Consider the following 19,809-nt stretch of genomic DNA (forward strand, 5'->3'; position numbering starts at 1 on the left):
GTCATGCTCAGCATATAAAGCTGGGGGAAGAAGAAGGAAGGGGGGGATGTTTGTCTTCCCAAGTCACCGTTACGCGTGATGGAGCCCTGCTTTCCTGGAGATGGCTGAACACCTGCCTGCCCATGGGAAGCAGTGAATGAATTCCTTGTTTTGCTTTGCTTGCACGCACAGCTTTTGCTTTGCCTGTTAAACTGTCTTTATCTCAATCCATGAGTTTTCTCACTTTTACCCTTCCGATTCTCTCCTCCATCCCACCCCAGGGGGAGTGAGCGAGCGGCTGGGTGGTGCTTAGTTACTGGCAGGGCTTAAACCATGACAGCTAGGTAGTTGTAGAAAAAAGTCTTTAAAGAGAGCGTTTGGCATGGGTTAATCGCCTCTTTCATTAAAGAAAGGAATACATACTGAGAACATCTTTCTGCCATCTGATTAAGCAATGAGCCAATACAATTGTAAATCTTCCAGAAATTCCCCATGGTTCAGCTCAACAGAGGCAATTCTTTACTTCTCAGACCCTATCCCTCATTTTCAGATAATCATTGCATTAATTGTGTACAAAACTTTCTATCGTGCTGTTAAAAGAAATGGAATGTGACTGTTCTGTGACTCTCCTTAGCAACCTTTGACAATTAAGAGACTGAATTACTCATATACATTTTTAATATAATAACAATTTTTAAGTTTGCTCAGCACTCAGTTGCTCAAACAGCAAGCAAAACCAAAATGGTTTGATTCTAGTATAAAGAGTGCAACTGTTCATTTTCTACTGTTTTAGTGGCTGATACAACTTACTCTATCTATCTGTAACTGAGGTAAAAAGGATTTGAGGATACTATTCTATCCCCACAATCATATGCTATGAATTGCTTTGCAAGTCATGGGAATTTTTTCTTCCTTTGAGTAAGGCAGATTTTAAGTCTTGTCTGCACTTATTTGTATTATTTACAAGTAGTATAAGTACTAGTTGTGTGTAATACTTACCCATACTACATATAGTTTCATGCAAGTCCGATCAAGTTTGGCATATTCATTCAACAAGGTTCAATTCAGACATGTTTTTTTGTCTGTGTTAGTAAGCAGCACAACCATAGTATTAAAATAGAAATGATGGGATTTGCACTGAGACACATGATAATTTCATTCAAGATAGGAAAAAATACAGATGACACCCACTTTATTTTTAGGCTGCAAAATTGACTAAAAAATCTGAAGAATATCAGAAGGCAAAGTATGCCCTGTATGAAGAAAAATAAATACATATGTGCTAAGATTGTACACTGCAATGCACATTTTGTAAACCAAGCTTTTGTTCACTGGCATAAACTGAACCACGACCAAATAATCTGTACGGGAAGAACAATCTAGTAAGATGGCATTGTATTTTTTCCTCTAAATATTATTTTAGATAACGAGAAATTCTATTTACGTTGTTTTTGCTTCCATTTAACATACATTTGAGCTGTCAGTGTAGTTGCACGGTATTATTCTCTTAGGCTGCTACTGGACAATAAAGCTACAGATAGAAATAAAATAATAATAGCTTGTGACAGGTTACATTTAAAATGTTTGATCAGACTGATCAATGGGCCTTTGCTTCAAAAGCTAAGTTGAGGTTCAAAGAAGGAGAAGATAATGGTTGTTCCAACAGTTTGTCCATATCTCACTGAACTGGAAGGCATTTGGGATGCAGCGCCAGTCTTAATACAGCTGTCACATACAAAAAATGCTTTTTTGCTTCTCAGACTCCATGATGGAAATTCACATATGTCTTTTTCTTTCAAAAAATACTTCTGTTAGAGTACATACACTTACATCTTGGTTTTCTTTTAAATTTCAGAAGCTTTATTTTTCTTCCCAGTCTTGTAATTATTTTATATTCTTTAAGCAGCATTCTGAAAACTTATTAATATTTGACAATTAATATATAGATAATAATTATCAGTCCGTTACTGTAGATTAGCTGTTACAGGCGTGGTTTTTTAATTTTTTTTTTTTTTTTTAACATCTGTTAACATGCCTTGAACTCTCTGTGTGCTACTGGTTTGTTGGGGTTTTTTTTCTTCTCCATTTACACAATAGCTTTTTGGTTTTTGTGTTTCCTCAAGCTCCTTTTACCCAGAGTACATACCTCTGAAAGTAATCTCATTCAGGTTGATTCAGTTCTCATTTCTGTTCACTTTAAAGTTATTTTCTTTGGCTCACAACAGAACATCACACAGCCTCTCACTGAGTTATTGAGGATTTTCACCCCATATCAGCAGCTCATCAGCAATTACTTTTCTGCACACAGATCCTTAAAGATCCAGGACATGATGATTTGTTACACTTTCTGTGCTGAAACAATCATGAACAGAAGCTCCTTAAACAAGGTTGTACCAGAAAGGGAGTGGAGAGATGAGCATTTCTAATAATGGTAGATCTTTCACTTCCACCTCAAAAATTGAAAATAGGAATATTTTTAGGACCAGGCACTATGAAAGTGTACATTTACTGCCTTTATTTAAATGTTTGGATATATTAAAATCCTCAGCTTCCCTGAACTTAATACTGCGATCCTCCTATAAACTAATCATCTAGCTTTTGGATTGGCTTCATAACATCTGATGTTAGATCTGGTAAAATTTGTCTTTGTTTCCCACTGCCAATGGAAATTTAAATAAGGTATTCTATTTTTGGTGATATAGCAGGATTAATGTTCAGATGATAAGGTGTGACTGTAATATACGGGAAGTATTAAAAATTTCAGTTAGATTTAGTACACATCTTTTACAAATTTGTTTCAGTAGATATACATACTTTTAATAATTTGTTTGTTTTGGTGTCTTCTTGGTTTGTTTTTTTGTTTTTTTACAAGCAGCTCTTGATCCTAAACAAAATTAGGATTTCTCATTTAATTCCTTTATATCACATGGTGCCAGTCAACAAGGGCTTATTTTTTTAGGGTGACTATTTAAAAGAAAAATGGTATTCTGCTTTACTATAGTCTTTAAACATTAAGAAGTCCAGTCTTTTACCATTAAGTCTTCCTGTGGTATACAGAGCAGCTGAAAGCGAGCCTTTAGTAGTATCTTCTCCATTTTTAGGTTAAAGAAAAGCAAATCCATGCTACCAGTGGAAAAAGACCCAAGCTGTCTTCACCCTTACTAAGCGTGAAAATAGAAGTGAAGGAAAGCATGCTGCAGAGACACTCATGCTCAATGTATGCCAGTTAGCTCTAACTCAGAGATAATTTATCTCCCTCAGTCAATAAACTCTTAAGCCCTGCTAATACAACATTGTGGGGACTTGGTATCTTGGATCACAGGTGGCTTTGGGACTTCTCTTCGATATTTGACTGAGCAATGTGGAAATGCCCACACAATCTGGCAAGCCTCCATCTTCTCAGAGAAGCTGTAATTTCAGAAGGCAGAGGGCTGAAGTCCACAGGTACAACTGTGTTATCAAACTGGCTTCTGGGGCAGGTTTGGAATCCAGTTGTCTCAGGTCTAGTTAATCCAGACTGGGAATTCTGTATCATGCTGATAGAAGAGGCTTTTCCTATTCCTTTGCTATTTTCCTACATAGTAGTCACTGTCCTTCAGTCATATCCTTTGGAGTTGTTTTCCATCCAGTTAGGTAATTCTCTAAAAATATGTTGTTGAATTACTCTTCTGGACTGCTTTTCTCTTTGACCTGCTGTGTTTTTATTCCTCCAGCATTTGCTGACTGATAGTTAATCTCCACATTAACCCTTCTAAAAGCAGCTGGAATGACAGTGACTGTACCACCTGCTGTTAGTCTAGGGCTGCTGTGACTATATTGCGTTCAATTTCAGTTTCTGTTTCAAAGTCAGCTTTTGATTGATTGTTTCCAGTATCACTAGCCAGTGTGTTGCAGAACTTTAGATTTTAAATGTGTTAAGCTACATCCATGTTTATAAGGCACGCTAAAAAGGTTCTTCTTTTCAGCTGACCTAATTTGCTTGGAGAAACCTTGTGGAAGCTGGACAGACCTGCCAGCAACATCTTAGTTAGCTTAAGTGCTAGCTCAGATATCTCTTCATGGCACTGTGCCATGCAGATATTGTCATGTTTTCAGGGGTTTCTGGTTTGCCCTTGTAAGAGTTTTGTCATCCAGATGCAAAGTCATAACTGTACTTGTGGTGTGGATTTTTTCTTATTTCTATATGCGATATATCACATCTTTCTGTCCTGGGAATATCTGAATGTTCCGTGATTGTCTTTCCCTCTTCATTATAAATATTTTTATGCTTTTATCCTAAAGCATTGTCTATTTCCTTATAATCTGATATGCTGTTTCTAAATATTTGCACTTCAACTTTTTCCACTGCTGCTGTTTTCCTTTTAGAAGCATAATTTTCACCAGCCCTGCAAATGTCAGCTATTCTTTGCAAAGTCAGTTTTTTCTATTCTCCAAAGTTAAGTTTTCTTGGATCTAACAATCACTTATACGACAAAACATTCAGGTTCTGGTCCGTCTGGTAATTCTCTTATCCCTATGATTCTACTGTACTGAATATGCTGTGATACAACAATCAGCACTCTTGCCTGTCACCTAGTTTCTTCAAAAAAAAATAACCTTCACTTTCCCTAAGGAACACTGTTCACCGTGTTCCTGATTAAAAACAAAATGTCTTTTTCTGCCTACCTTCATGTTCCTTATGATGTACAATGTTGAGCTCTACTGCTCCTGGATCTACCGCCTACCATCGTGAGCGTATTCTCCCACTTGCCCTTCTCTGCATTCAAATTGTTCCTCGTTATCATTTCCTCTAAGAGTTGTCTGAAAGACAACACCGGGTTCAGAATTTAATGTAATAGGTCCATTTTCTTCAGAAGCCCCAGGAAGTTTTGTTCATCCATGCAAACAACTAGTGCAGAGAGGCCAGGTATTTTCTCTTTCCACCTTTTTTTTGAACCTCGCCTCCACCCCCCCAAAAAGATTTCTCACTCCTTAGAAGATTCTTTGCCATTTAAAACAAAAATAGCCACCAGTCTAAGTATCGTGAAACGTCATAACAGAGTAATCTTAGCAGTGTCATCGCAACTACTGCTTCACTTCATCATATTCCAATGTATCAGCTTCATTCTCCATTTAGTTTGAGTGCTGGCAAACTTAATTTCTGCACGTACCCACACTTCAGCACAATATAATGCAAACTCCTACACTTTCTAACCATCTCTACAATATGCTCATTTATTCCCTTAATACTGCTAAGAAATGAAAAAATAAATGCTTTAAGTGGGAGTAGTTCTACAAATTTATTGCAATGAAATAATATTCTAATGCATTGTAATACATTTTTTAAATGTAATCTTCATATTCATACAGACAATAACTGCCAAGGTATTTTAACAGACTTCTCTTTTATGACGTTATCTTTTTTAAGATGCATGAACACAAGCACTCCGGCTTTCAAAAGTGGCAACCTGTTTTTGAAACCTTGGTTTTTAAGGATCACTCTTTATCTCAAAAGCCCTAAGACAGCTTCTTTTCTTCCTCCAAGCACTAAGGAACTACTAGCCAAAATCATTTAAGCTTGTTTCCTACCCATGGCCCAGAGGTAAGGTGTACTGGGTCTGGTTGGGATGGAATTAATTTTCTTCATAGCAACCAATATAGTGCTGTTTTTTGGATTCATGACCAAAACAATGTTGATAACACACCAGTGCATCAGCTATTGCTGAGCAGTGCTTGCACAATGTCAAGGCCTTCTCTGTTTCTCACTCTGCACCTCCAGCGAGCAGGCTGGGCGTGGGCAAGAGGTTGGGAGGGGACTCATTCAGGACAGCTGACCCAAACTGACCAAAGGGATATTCCCTACCATAGGGCACTGTGCTCAGCAATAAAACTTGGGGGTTGTTTTCCCAAAGTAGGGATTGCCTGGGGACTGGCTGGGCATCGGTCTGCTGGTGGGAGGTGGTGAGTGATTGCCTTTGCATCACTTTTTTTTTTTCCTTCCATTTTCCTTCACTTATTAAACTGTCTTAGCCTCGATCCATGAGTTTTTCTCGGGTTTGCCCTTCTGATTCTCTCCCCCACCCCACCGCAGGGGAGTGAGTGAGCATAAGAACCCTTTAGTAAGAAACAAAATTGCAACTGAAAGACTTAACCCAGGTTATCTATCCCTATATGTGATACCATGGGTCTCAAGGAAAGATAAGAGCTGGCCAGGCAGCTACTGATAGTCGTGTAGCATAATTGTGAAATCAACAGATCTGACCGACATAAAAAATTAAACTTAACTACAGATCTTGGAAGAACTATTCTAAAAGATCTTCATGGAAAGCTGTCTGTGAAAACCAGATTTCTATCTCCTACAATTTTTTTCTTTAAATCCTTGAAACCTCTCAAATGTTATAAGGCATTTACAAGCTATTGCTATTCAGCTCAAGGGGGAAAAAAAAAAAAGGAAAAGAAAATCCAGTCCCTCTGTATACCTTCCCTCCAACTTTTCCAGCTGTAAAGTCATACTTCAATATTTGTCTGTATAGTTTTCTTGCATTTTTCACATTGCTTTTTATGCTACATCATAGGTTTACTACAAGGTATTATCTCATTGAAAGGGTCTATTAAACTCGTAAGTAACAGTGAATCTCTAATTTATATGTGTACCATAGGATGGAGTTAAGCTTGGTCATCATCTACTGTCTGATACCATCTCCACTCAATTATGTAATAGGAAACAGAGCATGCGAAGGTGGAGACATAAGTCCATTCATCATTGCTACTGGATTTCACGTTACTTAAATGCTAATACTCTCAGTCCTCCCAACAATACAGCCTGTCTGCCTCCCTGTCTGCATAACTAATCTAAAGCATGTATTTCCTACTTTCCTTTCTATTGCAAAAAGAAACATTATTTTCTTTGCTTCTTTAACTTTCGTTTTGTACAAGCCTATTCCTTCTGTCTGAGGATTGTTTGTCTACATGTATACCTACATCTTAAATTCAACTGCTTACTAGAATCATTAAATGTCCTACACTAAGGAAGTTCACCATTTCCCCCCAGTCAGAAAGATTGTTAAATGATTTTTGTAACTTGCAAGTGCCTCTGCTTGTTTACGTAGATTAGAATCTGAGGCTGAATCACCACAGAGTGGTGTAAGCTGGGGTTACGCTTAAATTCAGTATCCGGAGTCTGGCTTCCACAAAACAAGTCAAAGGGTAAATAAGTTAACTAAGAAGGAGTTGTATGTCTACAACATCAGAGACAGGATTTTCATGCCTGAAAGCGCAGCCTTCTGTATGGCAATTCTATCACCATTTAGTATTGACAGTGTTACAGTAAGAATTAAAGTTCTCTGCACTAATAACTCCTCCTAAACCGACGCACATGACACTGTACTTAAAATCCCATACCTTGTGCACTGTGAATTGCAGAGTCTCCCTCTAAATGTCTTTATATTGAGAAAGAAAAAGGTTAGGAGTTTTTTTCATGGAGTTGATAGTACAGCTAGGTATGCCAAAAGGCATGATGTTTTTATTTGAGACACATCCTGTCTCTAAACTTACCTGCAAGTTCTAACGTAATAGTGCCACCCCCAAGAGGGAGCAAATGCAGAACGTTATGGGCAGCTGCTATACCCAAACATGTTTCCACAAGCTCACCTGAGGCATCGTGCCTATCAGGGAAGCTCTCAGGAGCTTTGCAAGTACAGTGCCCTCTCATAACCCTTGCCTAGTACACCAGTATCTTTGAAAGCTTTCAAGATGATAGGGAGCTACATAAATGCCAAGTACTCTTACATGTAAAAAATCAAAGGTCATCTAAAGAAACATATTCTGCTGCTGAGGGATGAATAATCTTGAGGTTGGAATATACCTTCTAATATTTTAGTAAGACATGAAAATGCTACTACTTGATGAAAGCACAAGGGACATGTACCCATCTATGATTAGCATCAGGCATACGTCTCGTCAAAATCTGGCGTGGCAGTTTGTGGCAAATATCATTATCAACGTCAACACAGCACTTGTTTTACTATCAACAGACCTGCAAACTTCCCTGTTAAGGTGAAGAGCAGGTATTTTACACTTTCACTTGCCTGACTGAGCAAAACTGTTAGATACACACCACGTACCATTATTCTTCCTTTCTATAGTCTGATTGCACATTTTTATATTGATGAGATTAAACATCTTTGACATCAACAGCCATCGTTCAGTTGTACACGTCTCCTTTATAACTCAATATCCTGCTCCATATGTATCTATATTCCCTACCGAAAGGGAATATAAGAAGACAGCTGCTATAGCAAGCTGAATGAAGGTTCTTTTCAGTCTTCTCTTTATCAACCATCTCTGTGTTTCCATGCTACACCCTTTTTGTTATACATCTGCATTCATATTTATGTCTCTCTGTGTTTATTGCCCACTCGAAATCCTTAAGTAGTACCACCAGTGAAGATAAAATAAAATAACCTATATTAATTTAAAATCATATCTGCCAGTTCTACATTGTTGCACATTGTGCTTCTTCCAAAGGAAGCTATATAATTGTAGGTACTTGGGTGCATAAAGTGATACGGAGGTTTCTATGGCAATTATTCATTTTAATTGAAAATTGTGTAGGGAAAAACTCGTTTCATGTGCAGCATGCAATTTGCATTTGTTTCCAAAGAACCTGAACTTGCTCAGGGTGAGCTGTGAATTCATATTTTCCAGGAAGACACAATCTTTAAAATTCCCTCTGGGGGGTGGGAAACCAAGGGGGGTCTTGGTAAGGTTGTTAAGCCTATTAAAATTTAAGACCATTTATCCATTTATGCAACTAGACTATCTATTTTTTTACTGTCAGGTAAAGATTTTATGCTTCAAATGAAAGAGGAAGAGTTAAAAGTCAAATTGATACACAATGTCCTTGAAGCTACAAGGTAGAGGAACCAGAAAAAAAAAGTACCAGAAAGGACAACAGAGATTCAGCATGCTGAAGGAGACAGGTCATCAATGAGACCAAATCCACAAGATCAAACATTTGTATTTTCACATATTTTAGCTATTGTCTGTTAAAATAATAATGAAGACAAAGTTAGTTCCAACTTTAATATATTTTAGAGTGTCAAAATAAGAGTTGGAGGAAAGCAACCATTTTACCTTGCTTAGCTAATAAAATAAAGCTATAACTTAGTTTCCTCTAGGAAAATAGGATTTCTTTCCTCCCCCAATTCCCATCACCACAATGAGTCAAACACATTTTAGGCCTAAATTTGCAACAAAAAACAAATCAACTACTTCAAGTGATGAGGACCTAGAAACAACCTCTGAATTGTGGTTTCCTATTCACTAAATTTATAGCATTGCCTTTTCTGAAATGAAACTTTACTCATTTTTTATCTATATCATTGTAAGGCTGTATAGGCTAAGTGCCAAAAATGTCTCATTAAAAATAGTCCTTGTCTCCTTCATAAATATTAAATAAATATTAAATTGCTAGGAGTGTGGGGGAGGAAGTGCTCTTTACCAGCCACAAAATCCTCCTAACTGAGCAAAATCTGTACTTAAAAACATGTGGCCATGGCAGTACGTGAGGAGAACCAGAAGAATAATTTTAACAATGTAATTTTGGTATTAGTGTATTTGGCTCATTGCATTTCTGTACTTATTTAGAACATCTAAAATAGAAAAAGGAAGAATATGACTCGTAACTTCAATGATTGCATCACAGTTCAGAAGAAAGCAAAATGATATAAATGTGGTTTTCATAGTATACGTCATCCATTTGGAATAAAATGGAGACTAATAATACACCCCTTGTTGAAAGGCACAGGACTGGGAAGCAGACTTTCCCTCCATCTGACCAAGCGACTCTCTTTTGATGGCCCACGGCAACTTCTATTTTGGTCAGAAAATGTTTTTGCAAGACAGGGGAACCAACTTGCTTGAGGAAGAGGTGTGAACATGAAAGGGATCCCACCAAGGACAATATAGCAGCAGAGGGCTTTTTGCTGCATGGACAATTTGCTCTGTTTTTGGCACCTGTTCTGCCATATGCTGACAGCTGTCATCTCCCTCATCTTCTGCTGCAGTTAGAACCCTCTTTTGATACTTACCTGACTTCCTTCATTTTACTACCTGACTCTCTCATAATTATTAAAATACAGAGCAATCAATAGAAAGGTTTCCTGATTTTTCTTTATGCTTCCAGTCATAAAAGAAATATACTGTCGTTCCTTTGTGTGTCATTCTTACAAGTACATATATAGAAAATAACTTACTGAAGGGAAGTAAAGTTAAAGGCATGCAAATTTGATTTAGTTCTGAATGTGGCAATATCCACAGTTACTCAGGTCTGATCGATATAAAGGCTACTGGTGGTGCTCCTCTTCTAAGGTTCTGTTTCCTACACAGAACTTAACCCTACACCATTGTGTACCCTACACCCACTCAACAGTTTTCATGAATTTTCAGTGTTTGAGAAACACAACTATTAAACAGCAATTTTCATGGTGCTGAAGCAAGAAGTAAGATCTGAAGGTTGGTTTTGGTTAACATTAAGAGACAGGTTTGAAAAGACTCTGGCTGAGGCATTGCTCTCAATAAATTAAATGTAATGACTGGATCTAGTAGAAAGCTTTTTATAGCCAAATTGTATGCCTGGCTGGGAGAAGTAAGAAAGGGAGGGGGAAAAAAAAAAAAAAAAAAAAAAAAGAGCAGCCTTTACAGTTGTGCTTGCCACCATTTACTGAGAAAACAACCAAGAGATCTGAGCCATAAATCTCTCTCTTCATTTTGGTTCAATAATGCAAGCATCAAAAGCATGTAAAGGAAATCTCTTTCTTACTTATAAGAACACATACACACAGAAAAAATTGCCAATGAAAGTTGTAACTTCATTTTCAGAAATGGCAGAATGTTTTCCATGTAGGACTTGGATGCACTGCCCACTCCCCTTGGCATACTCAAGTCAGGAAATGTCACACAGAATGCAAAACTTTGCCGACGTAAGAAAGACTAAGCATCTCTGATTGAAGGACCTAAAGTTTTTCTTGACCACATCAAGACATTCTCCTGTCTACTAGATGCACAGTAATCCCTCCATAAAATGAATAATCAAGTATTCCTCGATGTCCTGGGACAAGCTAAAAGTTCAATAAAGAGTGTGGTCCTTTAAATTCGCACACTTCAGCTCCTCACATTTCCTGTGGGAAATATAAATTGATTCTAAGTACTTACTATGCTGCATGCCATTCAAATTCTGTTGCTTCAATTCATTATATTAAAAAGTAATACAAACTTCAATTATTTGTGGTAAAAGTACAGATTTAGCTTAAGTACACAGAAAATTCAATTCACACCAAAATGGCTACAAAGTTCAAATTAATCTATTTGCAGTCCTCCCACGTCCTTCTCAGCATCCTTTAAATGTCACTTATTTTATAAAAGATATAGATTTTGTGACTATTGATGTGCTCTACCGACAGACAAGTTCTCTTTGCTTTTGGTTTTGCAGACATTATTTACCCATCCCAAATCACTAACGATTACAGCTAAAATAAAGGGGTCCATATGAGTAAAGGTTACAGGACTACACTTACAGCTCAAAAGTTTGCACCTTATAAACCTCTCATCTTCAATCCTACGTTCAAAAGGTACTTATGATTTCAAAGAAATTGCAAATCAAATGATTACACGCTGCAGGAAATTAGATAAAAGAGAAAGGAACCACTTGAACACCATAAAGAGATTCTATTCAGCTATTATATTAATGGCAAAAAAACATATTTTGATTGTAGCTTCTGCAGGTATAAAATTACAGGTTTTAGACTCTACTGTTATTGAAGTGCATAGATCCACAAAGCATTTTCAGTCCTGCAAGGTGTTTTAAAGTCTTGTAATCATTCAGCAAAGCATTTGGACAGCACTTCTTTAATTTTAAGCAGAGGAGTAACTGCACTTGTTAAAATCTGTTCTAGAGTATGTAGCACATTTCAGAATAAATTCAAGCAATAGAATTAAGTATAAAATACTGTTGAACTTCTGTACCGCTGAAACCAGCACCAAAGCTTTTGCATTTTTGAAGCCAAGTGATGAGTTTATTCCTCATAAATTTAGTTTTAATTTCTTTACGGAATCTAATGTAATCTTTATGTTAACATTCTGTTACGTAAAATGCAATGCTTTTTCATTTCAGATTAAGATAAACGACCTAGAAATATATCCTACCGCAGTGATAATGCCCTTCTTTTTGTAAGGAATGGACATTTTCCTGTCTTTTTTCCCCTCTAATTTAACTAAAAATAAAAAATCTGTGCATAGTATAATTGGAAATATCAGGGCACTAAACCCGAGCATTTTTATTAGCTGTTACAGTAAGAACACCTACCAGAGCAACCGCGTATTGCACTAACAACCAAACAAAACTACAGTACACTTGAAGCAAATAGTGGGATTATATACATATATATAAAAATATATTTTAAATAGATATATGTATACACAACAACACACACCCACACACTAATAAAAGCAAGTCACAAGGTTTATGGACTACTTCTTCCCTTGCCAGCCTCTCACCACCCATAAATGCTCTTCCAAGATATTTTGCAACAATGTTTTCCAAATTAGCTTGCAATAAGAATTTCAAATATTATTCTTTTCCTTTAACAATAACATACAATTTTATATGCAAGAAAGTACTTCAGTGAGCCCCCCTCCAAAAAAGATTATATAATAATTAATGCTGAAAACATAGATTCCTAGCAAATATTTTCACATTAAAATATTAAAGGGAAATGGTTTTAATAATTTCTTTCTTAGAAAAAATGATGCAGAACCATGAGTTCAGGAAACGGTTTACCTTTCTTGTCATCGAAGTACAGTGTCTGTTGAGCTGGATTTGACCACTGGAGGGAGGTGTTATCATTGTGATCGACCCTGCAGGTCAAATTTGCTGTTCCCCCTTCAACAACCGTGACGTTCTGTGTAAGTGGAAACTGCCCTTGGCTACCTGAGGAGGGAGGGGAGGGGAGGGGAGGAATGGAGAAGGGAAGAGAGAAAGAGAAAAAAAGACAGGATTTAAGTTGTCGAACTGAATTTGTTGCAGCAACTTCCCACAGTGTGATCTATTCTGACCAAAGAAAGGTAGTACAAGAAATTGAAAAAAAAAAAATATTCACAATATATTCTCTGCATCCAAGAAACAGATTAATTAAGAAATAGGGATTTTTCTTTTTCCTCTCTTTTTCCCCCCCGTAAGTCATACTAATTAGTTCCAAAGAAATACTCTCCAATTTTATCTCCTCAGACATACCCATACATCCAGGATATGCCTCCACATAGGGCTCACGTGCTACATACCTACACAGGTGTCTCAGTACAGATAATATCATTAAACAGCTATTGAAAACATCACTGAAAGCGTAACATAAAAACCTGCATAGGATTTTTAAAATAGAGGGACAGGGCAGCCTTGACTCCCTGTTTCTTTTTATGTTTTTTAAAGAACTCGGGACGATGTTTTTCCTGCCAGGTTTGGAAAGTTGTTGGAGAGTAAATGTAGTATGAATCTAATACTCGATGCATCTTCTGTTGAGGAAATATAACCTTATCTCATATGAAGATGGAAGTGATGATGCAGTAGGTCTCTTTCACATCTGTGATTCTATCCCAGAGCATTATGAATCACATTAAGTGCTTGCTGAAAAGTCACTGGGAAGATTTCCAAATACCTCTACACAATACAGGAGCAGTATCACCCAGGTTCTTGAATCACAAGTGTCTTCAATGGCATAGTTATATGACTAAAGTGTTTATGTATTGTAAGAATAGCACACACCTTGTCAAACAGCACAACACATTCTGACAAAGAGTATCGCAACAAGGGTGCATGGTAAAAACATGGAAGTCATTTTTAACATGGGTGGGGAAAGAAAAGTTCTTCAATAATAAGCAAGACACATCATTATCTCAGAGATATATTAATTTATTCAAGGGTACAATGCAAAAGAAAGGCAATCCAATAGTCTAAAACAAATATATGCTTCTTTCTTCCCCGCCTTTTATACAGGTTCTATTAATACAAGAAGCACTCAAGGTAGGTAGAGCTGCTAGCATAAGAAGTATAATACCAAGATTGACACTCAAGTGGGATGTGTCAGAAGTGAAAAATCTCTCTACAGTCCTACAGGAGTGAACAAGCTCATAGACATGTCATAAGTAGATCAAGGAAATTATATCTACAATATCCACTAATTATACCAATACAGAATCACAAATCCGGCATAAAAACTTCACAGAAACATTCTGGTTTTGTGGCTTTCATCAGAGTTGTTCCCAGCTAAGTTAAACTGAGGCATGCCTTCTATATGGAAGGCATGATAATATAGAAGTCTATTATCTAGTATACAGGTTTTCAGATGACCAGAGTAAGGAATTACTAAATAAAAGATTAACAACTGAACTTCTATTTGACCTGCTGATATTGCCAAAAATGTAGTTCTAGCCAGGTTTTGATAGCTGTCCATTTCCCTATGTAAAATAGTTTTGATGGCCTTAGGCCTGGTACATAAGCATCTACATCACTGAAACCATTAGCATTTAGGTAGTCTAACACTCTCCACTGTCCTGGTTTAAAATAAATACATAAATAAAGGATCTCCATCAAAATGCAAATCTGAATAACTGGTATAATTTTTATATAAATATCAACTTCCTGCAGATGTCTAAAGATAAAAATTTACTATGTACTGATATTTACTATAAGGGGGTATTTACTATCAACAGGATAACAGACATAGTAAATAAAAAATAAGGAATACTGAAAACACCATGGCTAATTTAAATGCTGCAAACAATAAATGCCAAAATTCTCATGACATCCTCTGTATCTGACACTTCATTAATCAAACCCTGCTTCTTGAAAACCACATGTTGAGAAATAGTTGATGAGTGAAAAATCATAAACAAGGATGGAAAAAAAAAAGAAAACAGAAAAGATTTGTCATTTCCTTCCATTTCTCCTCTTTCAATTCCAATGTGTCAAGGAACCTCAAGATACTGCATAAATTACTTATCGCTTAAATTAGAATTTTAAAAATCCAGAAAAATGCACACAGCCTGTTATTACTTCCACTAAATTACAGGCATCTTACCAAAGAAATAACCTTCTAAAGTATGAGTTGTGGATAAGAGGCTATATGGGCTAAAATATTTTTTGCATACAAGAAGCATTAAACAGAACCTAGCGCCAGAGATCAGCACAGTGAAATCTGTCATTTATATTAAAGACTAGGAATGGAAGATAGTTTAATAAAGAACTGCTGTAATGATTTAGGACCCTATTAACATGATTTGGGAGATCTCCCCAGAATTACCTTATATTCTTTTTCTGATATTATAGTTCTTTTCATGAAGGTGTCAGTGTATATGCAGTCTATCATTTGCTAATGATTGTCAAGTCAGACTTGTTTGACCAGAAGAGTGGTTAGTAGGTAAACTTTTCTGATCAACCATTTAAATGGAAACTGTAGATGCCATGATCTAATGAGGTCAGAACAACTTTCTTTTCTCTGGCCACTCTACTGCATGCTGATGTTTTGGAAGCAAGAATTAATGTGGCATATAAAAGTGAAACCAAAGCATTCATCCTATCCCTTACCAGTACAAAAGCTGTATGGATCTGGAGAAGATACACATAACTTCACAGGAAGCTTGGAGTGGAGAAAGAGGTACAGAGAAAATGAGCCATTTAATCTGGAAACTAGCCCAAGTAGAAAGAAGGGAGCCTGTGCAGAACAGAGACAAATAGGCAAAGCAAGACCGAAAGAATGGATACTGCATGCCTCTTAATGACCAAAATTATTAGTAAGTGATGGGAAAACTAAGACAAAGAAACATTTATGAGATTTATTTATTGTTTGTATCAGCACCTAACGGGTTATTGAAGTAGGAACTTTGGGGCTGGAAGGACTGGAGAAGGTTGTAAAAGCCTATACCAGATAGATGAACATTATAGAAAGCATCAACATCGTGCCATTTAACACAGCATTATAAGTGTCAAAGAAGTGGGTTTATGCCACTAAAGATTCGATCTGGTCCTGGGGGGACTGACGGTATTTTGCAGGAGGGGCCTCATTTCTGTTAAATAGGTAGGTAGCATGTGCCCAGGAAGCATGCCAGCGAAGCTGCCAGCCCATGCAAGCATTCAGTGCGATGGAGAACCCAGGCCATTGGTGACGCAGACAAGGTATTCTCAGCCAGTTCTAGGTACCACCGTTGAGCTGCAGGGGCAACAGGCTTCTGCTGCAGCACAGCAACCTACGGCTGGAGGCCACTGGCTGGAATCACATCATCGTTCCGTGAGGTTCTTGCTTTGGAAAACACCCTTACACCTGGGATAACTTACCACCACTGCAAAAAAAGCATTCCTAGTCCCAGCGTTGAGTACGCTGGTTCTGATCCATAAGAATGGTCCCATTAAGTCAAGAATACTTGGTGATGAGCCTTCAATAAGAAGGCAAGCCTAAAGACCCTGCCAGACTGAGTCCAGCATGTTAAAAGAAACACAGTTTTCATCATCATTTCAACAACTGGATGCTACCACTGTGGTTCTCTAGTATGAACGGTTCTTAATGTAATTATTAAACATTCTTGTCTTAATTTCTTCTTTAACTCTGGGAGCAGAGATTGAACAAGACAATGTCCTCTAACAAAAGCATTCCACCTTGACTTAAGAAGTCTAGTAATGGAAAATTTAGTGGCACCTTCAGTAACTTATTTCAGAGAGCAACGGTCATCACTGTTTAAACAAGAAAACAGGATTTTATTCCTAGTCTGAATTTGTCTCACTGCAGCACCTAGCATCACTGGCTGTTGTGATATCTTTTTCCCTGCTCTGAAGAGTCCTCTATTATGAAATTTCTCTTTATTTTGTAGGTACTTAGAGACTGTGATCGTATCACCCATTAACCTTCTCTTTGATAATCTAAATAAATTGAGCTCCTAAGTCTTTCTGTAGAAATCGTATTTTTCTAATCATTTAATTAGTCTGTGTCTCTTCTCTGTGCCCTCTTCAATTTGTCATCTTTTTTCTGAAGTGTGGAGCCCAGACCTGGAAACCCCACTGTAGCAGCCACAGAAGGAAAAAAATACAACGGTGACACCACTTCTCTACCAGCACTTCATATTCTTGTTTGCACACCTAAATGAGTCCCCTTGGCCACAGGATCAGATGGGGGCCCAAGTTTGACTGATGGTCTACCACGATGCCAGTGTTTTTTCTCAGACACCACTCCAAAGACAACTCCCATCCCAGTTCTCCTCCTGTAGCTCTTAGATGTACGTCCCTATGTTTCACTGCACTGAAACATGTTTCTTCGAGCCCAGTGACCTGTGCTCTTCATTATTTCATATATCCACAGTCTTTGTGGCATCCGCAAATACTGCTGGCAACAATTGTGTTTCCCAGGGTGTTTCTAAAAACCAACTCTGAACTCCATCTAAATAATACAGTACCAACTGCCTTTCCCAAGCAGACAAATGCACAGAAACATGACTGTTCAATGCTGAGTTCTTGTTTATCATTACACTTTCACCCTATTTTTTCAAACAGTTCTAATCTGCTTAATGTTTGTAAGGTTGGTTTTGAATAAGTTTTGGTTATTACTCAAGACATCATGCTATTTCAAGTCAAAGGCCTTACAGCAGTCAAAAAGTTTTTAAAGATTACGGTTACCTTTTTCTAGACATAACTGTAATTTAGGAAGCCATGAAAATATTAAATTAGTCAAACATTCATTTATAAATATATTTAAAAACATATACTGAAAATAAATTCATTCCTAATGAAGATTTGTTTTAAAACAGAGCATAATAAAAGTTTCTATTAAGGCAGAAAATTTAAGTACAAACTAATGTTCATATTTCCTTTAATGGTGGTAATGTCAGTGAGTCATAACCCCATGAAACTAACTGAAATCTCAGATTTCAAAATCTGAGATTTTGAAAATATTTGAAAAGTTCACATGACCTCAGGCAATCCATTTAATCTATGCTTTACTAACCAATCTACACAAAAGAAATAATGATGCTTATTCAACTTGTAAAAAGATTTGGCTCAAAAAGGATTAAAAAATATTTTTTTATTATTTTTTATATATGTGTTTCCACTTCCTCTCATCTGATTTCGGCCCCTACTACTGCTGCTATGAGACAGAGAAATGTACTTATGGGGAACAGGGACTTGAAACAGTCATAAAATAATGCTTCCATTTGAGTTTATGGATGAAAATTTATATTACTTTGTTGCATACATTGTTCAAATCACATGTATCTTCTGGTTTGTGCATATACACTGTTAAAGAACACTTCTACACTCATTCTACAAATGTTTTGAGATCATTTCTATTCTAAACATAGCTTCCTTCTTCGAGTATAAGCCCTTGTAATAATCAAGTTAATTTTAAAAATATAAATGTCTTTATTTGTGGAATTTTTTTATATTTGATGCACAAATTTTGGACACCATCAAGAAGTAAAATAAAAACGACAATGGGTTTCCAAGAATTTTAAGACGACTTCCAGATTTTAGTAATGAATCCAAGTCTACCTAAAATCTCTTCCATTTCTGAATTGGACTCACCAATGTCACAAATACAAAAATTCTTGCATCATACTTAATTTATCTTGTTGAAAACCAAAAGTGATGATGGCAGTAACAAAACCGCACTTATAGCAATAGCAAACAGTACTGAATTAAATTGTTCTTTACTCCAGCAAAACTCTTACATGATCAGTAAGCGGGAGCAGAAAGGAATAAAGAACATAGCACATGACTTAATAATAATTAATTATATATTAAATGTCAACATCCAGTGGAAAACCTCTAAGCACTTCCTGCACTGATGAGTGGTGCATTAAGCACTTCCCAGATACATCACCTTTTAGTCTGCACTGTGCTAGTTGAACAAACTGAGATGTTTTATTTGCCTCTCACCGGATGGCTGCTCCATTCGGGAACAACTTGGCAGCCCTTCTCTTCCTTGAACACGAGCAGCCAGGATGCTACACTCCACTCCGGAAATCTTAGCAGTACATTATACAATAGCACTAGTAATTCCTTATTTCAGGTTGCAGGTATGGAAAAGATGCCCAGATTTGGTACTTGTACTAAGGGCAGACATTGAGACTTGCTTTAGGAGATGCACCAGGAGAAAAACTACCATATGAGATTACATGATGATGACGGGACACTGGGCTTGCAAAGGCCAAGGCTCGTTTGCAAGTACGCACCCACGTGCACTCCAGGCTTTTCCTGCCTGTTAGCTTTTAGAGAATGCAGAAAAAATCATGAGACTGATCAACACCAGGAATATGGGAATTATCCCTGTTTAGCTGAAGAAACAGAAGGTAGGAGTGTATGATGGGGGTAAGAAGGTAAGATGGGGCGGTGAAAGTTATATCTTTCACATGAATTTTAATTTGCACCAAAGAGAAATCCCCCTCAAATACTACTTAGTAAGTATTAAAGGGCCATTTTATTTTTTATAAACATATAGAAAATGCAGAACATGAAATAATAAATACACTTCTGAACACAGCAATTTACTTCCTGCTTTACTACTGACTAATTGACAGGTATGATCGAGATAATGAACGTGACTCAGATGATCACCGTTCTACAGACAGGGCTACCCATCCAGCTTGCTTGCTTTCTTCACAAGAAATGGTTGGCAATGACAATTCTACCCTCCACCGGGAGGTCAGGTCAATCAGACACATATATATCCACTACAGTATATGCATTCTGTTCCATGATGAAACCTTGAGGTAAATCAAACAATCTTACTGTCTGTCTGGAGTATACTAAGAACA

The 19,809-nt window shown here is 37.1% G+C and overlaps 1 protein-coding gene across 3 annotated transcripts in view; it reads right to left on the reverse strand.

Annotated features, from left to right (window-relative positions):
- The window catches only part of CADM2 (cell adhesion molecule 2), a 691,310-nt gene that overhangs the window by 185,084 nt on the left and 486,417 nt on the right, over positions 1-19,809 (reverse strand). For all 3 annotated transcript variants that reach the window (XM_076351761.1, XM_076351770.1, XM_076351754.1), the window contains one exon: positions 12,797-12,946. In XM_076351761.1, coding sequence (XP_076207876.1) covers positions 12,797-12,946 — 150 coding nt within the window. The remainder of the gene's footprint in view (positions 1-12,796; positions 12,947-19,809) is intronic.

Source organism: Aptenodytes patagonicus, chromosome 1, assembly GCF_965638725.1.
Source record: "Aptenodytes patagonicus chromosome 1, bAptPat1.pri.cur, whole genome shotgun sequence".
NCBI lineage: Eukaryota > Metazoa > Chordata > Aves > Sphenisciformes > Spheniscidae > Aptenodytes > Aptenodytes patagonicus.